At 33.3% G+C, this 10,276-nt stretch overlaps 1 protein-coding gene across 1 annotated transcript; it reads left to right on the top strand.

Annotated features, from left to right (window-relative positions):
* Window positions 1–253: 253 nt before the first annotated feature.
* LOC104884461 (PI-PLC X domain-containing protein At5g67130) lies at window positions 254–10,064 on the top strand. Its single transcript, XM_010669109.4, has 8 exons — window positions 254–519; window positions 631–753; window positions 1,275–1,415; window positions 7,368–7,466; window positions 7,560–7,863; window positions 8,752–8,975; window positions 9,076–9,162; window positions 9,679–10,064. Exons 1-8 carry the CDS (start codon window positions 424–426, stop codon window positions 9,865–9,867), a joined length of 1,263 nt encoding a protein of 420 aa, XP_010667411.2. The 5' UTR covers window positions 254–423; the 3' UTR covers window positions 9,868–10,064.
* Window positions 10,065–10,276: the final 212 nt, after the last annotated feature.

The following is a 10,276-nucleotide window of genomic DNA, read 5'->3' on the forward strand; positions in this document are numbered from 1 at the left end:
CCAAGTTAGACGTTACATCGAAAGAAAAAACAGATGAAATAATATTACGAATATATTTTTTTGAAGTTTGAAATAACACAAAGCAATTTTGTAGACAAGGTCACAACTCACAAATGTGTTTTTGATTAATTTATTCAAAAAACTCTTGAGATTTATATGTGAATGTTGGATTAAAAATTCTATAAGGGGTACTAATAGGCTACATAGACGGATAGACCCTGTTATTGGTAAAAATTAAACAACTTTGTCCTAAAATTTCAAATACTTAAACAGTCATATAAATATTAAACCTCCAACATAAGACATTCGAGTACTCGACCATTTCAAATCAAACACAAAAACTCCCCCTAATTCCAAATTCTCTTTGGGAACAAAACCTTTTTTCTACTACTTTCTCTCTCCTAATTTCATTTTCTGGCCATAATGAAATCATGGAATTTCAACCATCATCATCATTTCATTCTCTTCCTCATCTTCATTATATCTGCTTCTCTTCTTCATTCATCTTCCAGTCTTAAGGTAAATTACAGTTATTCTTAATTAATTTCATCAGCTAATTACTCAGCTCCTATATTAATTAGTTTCCGACATTATTTGTTGTCTACTTTTATTTGTGGTAATAATAATTAGATCGGAGAAACGTGTTCAAAGGACAGCGATTGTGACGCCGGACTTCGATGCGAGACTTGTAAAGCAAATGGTAATACTCGTCCCAGATGTTCCCGTACTCAACCACTCATTCCGACATCTAAGGTTAGTTGCTAGGTGCCGCGAGAGGTATAAGGGTAAATGATGTAGACGAGATTTGGTCCGGTCTTTTAACCAAATTAGTTCGTTTCTATTAGTCGGTTGGTTGGTTCAGGGGCGGGGCAAATATTAGCAAAAATAATGAAGGGGTCTATACAATTTCCTTAATAAGGCTTTCATTTGTACTTAAAAAAAAATAAAAGTATAAGATTCGTATTTACCGCTGGTTGATGGCGACTATCTTTAAAAGTTTAAATAACAACATTTTGATTAATTTTATGTTTTCATTCTTCCTTCCTTTACATTTTTACTACTAATTTAAATGTTTTCTTTTGTCTAATATTTAAACAATTAAAATAAATATATTTTGGGACCCTTATATTTTGGGGACCCTATTCCATAGTCGTGATTGGTTGGGTTGGTTGGTTGGTTGATGTTACTCAATTTTATTTGCTTTGCTTAATTTATATGATTAATATGATGAAGAATGAAATATTGATTTGAATTGTGGGTAAAAAATGAAATAGGTGAAGGGGTTGGCGTTTAACAAGTATTCATGGCTAACGAGCCATAATTCGTTTGCAATGTCTGGGACCATAAAGTCAAGTACAGGCTCTATTCTTCTAGCTCCTACCAATCAGGAAGACTCCGTCACCTCCCAACTCCGTGTATAGTTTCTCTCTCTCTTCCATCCAACTACCTAATTTTTGTTTTCTGTTTACTAATTCGTTCTACATTTCATTTTTTATTTCTTTTCAGTGCTATACATTTTTTTATACGAAATTCAGACTTAGACTTGACCTCTAATTCGGAGAGCGCTATACTTTTTATGTCGTGTGTTCTCTCTATCTTAAAAGAATATGTGTTTTAGGAGAATTAATTAAGTTTATACTTCTATAAGTTTAGCATAATTAAAATAAAGAGAACGCACTCAGAATAGTATATTTGGTGGGTCATTTAATAGAAAAGGAAATTGAAAGAAATGTTAAATGTAGTGGCATAGAAAAGAATGGAGATTGTAGTAATTTAAAATAAATAAATTAGTTTACAAGTATTTTCACGTGTTTCTTTTATCATTGTTTCTTTATCAAATATTCTTAACAAGTAGTACTTGGTCTAATGGTATAGTTTATAAGTATTCTTAACATTTTTATGTTCTTATTTACAGATTTTACACCTGTCAATATTAATTTTGACTAATAATATATCTAATTATTAATTAATATAAATTATGAAAAGCTAACATGTTGAAAATATGCATTGAGAATGAGATAAATATAAGAATATTTTTATATAATTAAAAATTATAATCAAAGTAAATTATGTGAATAGGCAAAAAATTTGATAGGGTGAACTTTTTGAAACGAATCAAAACCAGTAATCCATTCCCGTGAAGTGTACAACTTTTTGAGAGGATAACGAGTGAAACTTTCCCCTTTTCATCCTATCAAGATCCGAGAATGAATTCCCTACGGAGGAAGTAAATTGCACACATAACTACATAGGGTTGAAAGCAACCTAGAAACTCCAACATTTAAGCCTCTTTCTGTAAAACTTTTTATATTTTAGAAATGTGGTTTTTTAAGCCTCGTTCTTTAAAATTCAAAGGTTAAATAAGTTTTTAATCCTATCACTTCTTTTAACCTACCTCACCCATTGCTCAAATCAGGATCGTCTCGAACTATATAGAGGTCATGTGCGAACTCATATTTGAAAAATTCAATAATATAATAGCTCAGCCATTCATAATTCTTCACATGAAAAAAAAGTAGTCCAAATAAGTAGATAAACCTTTTCTATTTACTACTTAGACTTTCTCTATTTTGGAGACGTCACAATTAAGGGGATTTGTTCCATGGAACATGTTGAACATGGTAAAAGCCGGCCTTGGCTAAAATGTGGTACACAAAACGTGATATTCTTATTACGTTAAACACAACTTTTGATCAAATAATAATAAAGTTAGCAAGTTGGTGTAAAGTTTTAAGTTGTTAGTAGAGGTGTAATTGAGAGTAGGGTCTGTTTGACAAAACTAGTGGTTTTAGTAGTTGTTAGCTGTTGCAGAAGTTATATTTTCTTCACCTTTTCATCCTCATGAGTCAAGATCCGAAAAGATGATAAGTTGACTTATTCCGATTTAGTCTGGTATTGGATTGAATTTTAACTATATATTTATGCCAAGAGTTTGTCGGTAAGAAACCGCCTACTTTTAAATTAAAATTAGGCAATGATAAGCCTAATATTAAAATGAGAATTAACCTAATAGTGACTAGGTTAATTTTTTTTCGGTGACTAGTTTAATCCATTTAGTGTCTAGGTCTACTTTTATATTAAAATTAGACCGTCTCTTTTAATAATTTTAGTTTTTGTAATATTAGTAATACTAAGTCAATTATGTTTAGTAATAAGTAAATGAAATTAAAAAAGGTTTAATCTAGTGTCTAGTCTGATTCAATTTATATCTAACAAGAAGAATTAATTAGTTCTCATAATACATTGAAGAGAACATAGCATTAGCAAAATCATTGATCCTTCTAATTTACTTCCCTATTTCTGTAAAATTGCACCATGTTGGTAATACTATGTTTACAAAATTTTATTAAATTTGTCTTAATATATATTTTCAAAAAATATATGTTTGCAAAAAAAAATTACCAACTACTATTAAACATCTTAATCGTAAGAGTTATAATTAGAGAAGCATTGAAAATCAACCAATTGCAACTCTTGCACGATACTAATAATTGACTTGTGAAAACAACTCCTGTTTAGCCAGAAGGCCCAATAAGGGACACTTGTAAAACGTGGTTTCCATCTACAAAAACGTCGACACATAAAATCAATGAAGCAACGCCACATCATGTTAGTTGCAGAGTTTGTTCAATTGTTTTTTTTTTTTTTTTTGTTTTGGTGAATGAAGCATGTCTAGATAATGACTCAACAAGTTTATTTTGCGATTTACCATCACGGCTGTATAGATGTGAATATAGGATGACATGTTTTTGTATGTTAGTGGAGAAACACAAGGTTTAACTTCTAAGTAGAAGGGAAAAGTTTTAGTTTGCCTTTGTTATCTTTTATTTTTTTTTAGGGGATTTATTTTATTAAATTTTTTTCTAAGATTGACAAGATGAATTGTCGTATCAGATCGAAACCTCACACAGGTCAATTCTTGCCGAGTTGACAGGCTATATACTCTGAGAGTAGGGAGAGGGTAAAAAAAGCCCTATCCTCACGGCCCGTTTGGTAGTTGGTCATAAATGCTGGTAATGGGAATGAATTTGTGTGTAAATTTGTGAAAAATATCATTGTCCATTCCAATGATAATGCTAATTTATCCTAAAGTGTCCACTTTCATTCTTGAATTTTCATTCCCATCCAATACCACCTTGTAGGTGGTAATGAGTGGTAATGAAAATTGCTTTCCATTGGAGACAACAACACAAGTTTATGGGTGAGATTGTTTGCCATTGAGAAAAAATGTCTTTTCATGGAGATTTTAAGGGTGGTTCCCTAATAAAATTACACTTAAAATGCATTTTCATTACAGCAATTTATTAACGATCGTCAATGCCTTAACCCCTAACTTTAAAGTTGGAGACACTATCCCAACCAATAATCCAAGTTTAGTTTGGTATTTGCTTTTGTTAAATGCCCCATTAGAGAATAATACTATTTTTCCAAAAAGAAAAGTACTTATATAAATCAAAATACTCTCATGACCGTCATGGCTCATGGGCCATTTGAAAGTGTGCTTGTAGGATTGGGAATGCAATTCGGATAGACTAAAAATCTAAAATATTGTGGCGTAGTACTTTGTTGATTCTTCTTTACTTTTAGACTTTGTGTTTGTTTTTTTATGTAGCTTTATGTTTGTCGCTGCTGGTAACTTTATGTAAGGGTTTTGGATTTGTTTTAGACAAGTTTCTTTTTATAACTAAAACCTAATTCTAATTAAACTATTGATTCCATTTTCACCCTTGACTTACATGATCCAATGATTGTCATTGCGTTTATATTTTAAGGGTGTTTCTCATATAAACCTAGTATATATAATGTGCATATCCCTTTTTTTTCTTAATGCTCGATAAGGTGCCCCTTTTACATTATTTCTTTGAGGAGTATTTGCAATTTGCAAAGCTACAAAAAACATATAAGACTTTAAATTTTTAAATTTAACATGTGATATGATAGAGATAGAGAGAGGATATTACTAAATAAGGATATATTGCAATTAATATAAAACTTCCAAATATGAAAAATATTGCGATTGAAAAAGAATGGAAGAATTAGAGTTCTCCTTAAAAAAAGCTAATATTAGAGTTGAGTTAATCTTGCATGGACCTGGTCCACACTAATATTAGGGTGGACCTGATCCGCCTATGTGATGTAATTTTTTTTTTTTCATATAGTCACCTTTTACAATATGAAGTTAAACTAATCTACCATCATCTAACATAATGATTGAAAGGATCGAACCCATGACCTCAAGGATCACAGGGGAGTGCTCTACCACATGAGCTAGCTCCTCATCCTTATAATGATAATTGTTTAATATATAGTTACCTTTTATTACATTAGTTTATTATAAGAAAAAATACTTTTATAACATAGTACCTTTTTTTCTCTCATCTTTTATATTTATTATCTTTAACATAGTAACTCTTTTGTTTCATGAATTACGTTACTAATATTAGCCATTAGGTTCACACTAAATTTAATGTGGACCAGGTTTTTGGCAATTCATTCTAAAGAGTAGTACTCCCTCCGTTTCAATATATATAAGACATTCATGCTTTACGAAAATTTGTTTTGACCACAAATATCTTTCATAATATAATAAATAAAAATTATAAAAATTATATGTTGGATTGGTTATGAAAAATACTATAATAACATCAGTTTTTTAAATTTTTTATCCACGTAAATTGAGAGTAATTAACGGTCAAAGTTCGATCTCGAACATTGTGGTGTCTTATGTTTTGAATCGGAGGGAGTATTAAAAGACGATATTTCATGAGCAACGAGAGAGGCAGGAAGTTGTGAAGATTTTTCTTTAGCAAATGTTATTTAATTATTCTGTTATATAATCGACACCAAATAACAAATGTTATTAATTTCCACTTACAATCCCAGTTTTTAATCCTCAAAACTCCTATTTCCCATGTCAGTAGAGTTTTGTTTAATGTATTTGGAATCACATTTGATGCTTTTACTGATTCTACAAGGAACTAAACACCACTGTTTTTTCTACCAAATCTACAGACTGCCAAGCTAAGTTTTAATAGATTATAAAATAAGCATCCTCTGTTACCTAACCCTCAATTAGTAAACTGCTCTCATGTGGAGTTATTCCAACTTCTAATCATATCGTTTCCTAGAAAGCTTTGTACCAATAATCAACCTGAACAACTAAGAGTTGTTATTTAATGGAAGTGCCGTGTTTTCTGGTTTAATTAGTTACTGCTGATAATACTACCTCCGGTCTTTATTAGTTTACCCCTATTTTTTTGGGATGTCTCTTATTAGTTTACTCATTTCTTTTGTTTCTATTTTCAGAATTGGACCACTAACTTTCCATCACACATACATTCAACTTTAACATAAAATAATAGTTTCTCTTTCCTTCTATGTCCAACAACATTGTTTCTCCTAGAATTTTGTGCAAAAGAAACGGATAAACTAATAAAGACCGGAGGGAGTAATTCATACCAAATTAGATATTTATGCGTTTGAAAGTATTGATGAATACAAGTAGCCAGTGACCATGATCGAGTCCAGCCGACCTAGGTGGTCTCAGGTGTGGCTCAGCGTGGTACAAACCCGATGGCTCTGGGTTAGGCCTTCAGTTAGTTTCTGTAGAGATGCCACCCAGGTCTACAAAAATGTCGCGAAAAAATGGGAAAAGAAGCCCATTGGTCTAATACAGTTTATTTAGCAGTTCAATAGGTTCTTGGTCCAATCTAGAGTTAATCCATTCAGGGGATTGGCTTCTTCTTACGAACTGTCGAACTCTATCTACCTTTGTGTGTCTACTGTCTTCTGTATGCAATCAATTTTATTGTCTTTTGCTTACTGATACTCTGATAGTAAAATCATGGCTATTACAAAAGTTGAATCTCAGTAAGTGACTGCATTTCAAAATTATAGATGTAGGCGTCCTGAAGACTGAAAAGGGTTACCAATTTACCGTTGGTTATATGATCCACATTAATGATAACGTTTAAACTGGATAGAAGAAGATCAATTCTCAAAAAGCTATAAACCAAAGTGTCAACAAGGCAACAACATAAGATAGGCACTAATTTTGTGCTCACATGGTTCGCTTTTAAAAACATAGCTACTTCTTACCAAATGAAGTACCATAGTTCATCCTGTTCAGCAATCAGCATCTCTGGCGAAAATTAAGGGACTTTATAATTATTTCCATATCATATAAACGGACGAGGCATGATTGCACGAAGAAAGCCCAGAAAAATAACACAATGTTGGATCACTGGAAGTGTCAAATCCAAGGCATCCAACAATTTTTCACTCTTGATATGTTGATATTTAAAGCTGAAGGGTTTAAGTATTAAGAAATCGAAGGAAAGATTCTGACATACTGCATCTTCCTGCAGAACGGTGTCCGAGGGCTCATGCTAGACATGTATGACTTCCAGAATAACATATGGTTGTGCCATTCATTCGGAGGCAAGTGCTTCAATTTCACAGCATTTGTAAGTTATTTCCCATCAAGCTACATATATCTGTCAGTAAGTTAAATGCAAGGCTGTGAAACTTTTCTGATTGATCTAACTTCTACATAACAGCAACCAGCAGTTAATGTTCTCAGAGAGATCCAGACTTTTCTGCAAGCAAACCCAACAGAAATTGTTACAATCATTATAGAGGATTATGTGACTTCATCGATGGGCCTGACCAAGGTCTTCAATGCAGCCGGGCTCAGTAAATTCATGTTTCCACTGTCTCGGATGCCTAAAAATGGCAGTGATTGGCCAACTGTGGATGATATGGTGCAGAAGAATCAACGATTGTTGGTATTCACTTCTGCGAAATCAAAAGAGGCCTCTGAAGGGATTGCTTATCAGTGGAACTATATGGTAGAAAATCAATGTGAGTTGTCCATTTTTTCCTTTTGATTCAGATTTTAACTGGACACAGTTGGCACACACAACCCTTGTAAGGTGGGCGGACATAAGCAGATATCGACCCACAAGAAAATTACAACCACTAGGCCTGAGAACCGAAAACTTTACCAAAAGAAACCACCACTCCACCAGTCCACCCCAATCTCATGCTTCTACCATTATGGTCCCATTGGATTCTCGAGTTGTCCATTTTCCGCTTATACGGATTAAGATTTCATCCTGCAACCTGAGTTCAGATGCAGAGATGTATGCTAAGGCATTACGATCACACTTTTTTCCCAAGCTATGTCAATGTTGGTGGGAAGCTTAAAGGCTTTATAATTACTGCTCAGGGGATAATATGATGCTTCATTGTTATCCCACTAAAGATTAAATACCACTACTGAGACGGTGATGGTCATGAGTTTGCAAGGAGATTATCATGTTGCCATGCCAGATATCATGATTCATGAATCATGATAATACTATTTCCTTCAAGTTTTTGCTTCTCTCAAAAAAGAATATATTTTACTCAGTACTCTTTTGGAATGATGTTTGAGTATTATTGGAAGTTGAGAAGGAAAACATATTGAAAATAGTTGTATTATTATACACGTTGATATGAAAATTTCTCACGAAATTGTACAAATTCTTATTGCCTACAAAATCGGGAAGTTAAGAATTTTGTGGCTACTGGTAATGGTAATTTGTATGAGCAAAATTAGTAAACAAGCTTAATCTGGAAGCGTTACAATCTTTTTTCTTCATTCGATTAAGCAAGCTGAACAAAACGAGATGTCTTTTTGCTTTTTATTTCTTCCAATATCACATGCTATAGAAGTTTCCTAACCCATCATCTCTTGATGAAATGCAGATGGAGATGAAGGGATGATTGATGGCTCGTGTCCAAATCGTGGTGAATCACCACCAATGAACACGACAACAGCCTCTTTGGTTCTTGTAAATTACTTTCCAACCAATCCCAACTCTACACAAGCTTGTGCAAAGAACTCAGCTCCCTTGATTAGTATGATCAATACCTGCTTTCAACAAGATGGAAGAAGATGGCCCAACTTCATTGCTGTTGACTATTATCAGGTATTTAGCTCTGCATCTTTAAGTGAATCCTTCTTTCTAAAGTAGTTAGCCAACGCTGTAAATTGAAATTTTGTGGGCTACTTTGGGTTTGTTATTGCAGAGAAGTGATGGCGGTGGAGCTTCAGAGGCAGTTGATGTAGCCAACGGTCATTTAACTTGTGGATGTGACAATATTGCCTATTGCAAGGTTTGCTATCTACTCTATAGTCTATTTTCGATTTGTAATTTTGTATATCCTCTGATGATAACCTAACACATCTTGATAGTCTGATACAAAACCTCGTGGCCTAATTGATTGGCAGTAATAAATGATGGTAATGCCGTGATAGTAATGAGTTTGTATCTAATTTACGAGGGAAGTCTAATGCCAAAGTCGTAGTAATGCAATTGCAACCCCACTTAGCCCTAACTCCTTAAGTACGTTTTCAATTCACAATTTTTCATTATAACTCTATACCAATTACCACCTTCAAAATGGTATTGATTGGTTATGATGATATGTGAAGAAAACACTTAGTTGGGAGTTGAGAGTTGGGAAATTTGGGAGTAGTTACATGAATATGGAGTTATGGACAATAGTACGAAAGTTTTCATACAAAATTACATATAAACTTATTAAAGTACCAGTGGTACGTATTATTGCTTACTAGATTGACACATCAATGCGAGCAAGAATGTACTAATAAGTTGGTTATATGAACAGGCTGGTGGAACCTTTGGCTCGTGCAACGTCCCGAAACTTGCACCTCCTCCTCCAGCAGCACTATCATCCTCCTCCTCTGATGGGAATCCATCTACTCAATCTAGTGATGCTCATAAAGATAATCAGAAGATTTTACAACGTTGGTTATATGGATCATTGCTTACATCAATATTCTTGTTAGTCGTGTAAGTTGTTACGTTGTCAGATCGTCTGAGTATTGTTTGTATGCTCAATTGTTGCCTCAACCACCTATGATGGAGGTGAGGGTTCATGGAGCTACTCTTACCAATTTTTTCTCACTGTGTGTAATATATGTTATATGTATGGTATCTATACACATTATGGAACTCCTTTTAGATCAGAATCTCATTGACATATTTCCTTAACCTCTATGTTTTCCTTTTCATATGCTTTTCTTCAGGTCAGACTTCAGAGTTCCTTGTTAATTACAATTTACACACACAAATCAAACTCAAATAAGCTTAGGTAGTGTGTACAAGACCCTAAAATCTTTACCAATTTCTGTTTCTTGTTTCTACTAGGAAATCTCCTAATTGTTCCAAAGCAACTAAAAAGAGGTTCTTTAACTAGAAGAAAT

Source organism: Beta vulgaris, chromosome 6 (assembly GCF_026745355.1).
Source record: "Beta vulgaris subsp. vulgaris cultivar EL10 chromosome 6, EL10.2, whole genome shotgun sequence".
NCBI classification, from domain to species: domain Eukaryota; kingdom Viridiplantae; phylum Streptophyta; class Magnoliopsida; order Caryophyllales; family Amaranthaceae; genus Beta; species Beta vulgaris.

Coding starts and splice junctions, on each gene's coding strand:
- LOC104884461 (XM_010669109.4), top strand. CDS start 424: ATGAAATCATGGAATTTCAACCATCATCATCATTTCATTCTCTTCCTC. Junction 1,416..7,367: donor CCGTCACCTCCCAACTCCGT/GTATAGTTTCTC, acceptor ATCTTCCTGCAG/AACGGTGTCCGAGGGCTCAT. Junction 9,163..9,678: donor ACAATATTGCCTATTGCAAG/GTTTGCTATCTA, acceptor TTATATGAACAG/GCTGGTGGAACCTTTGGCTC.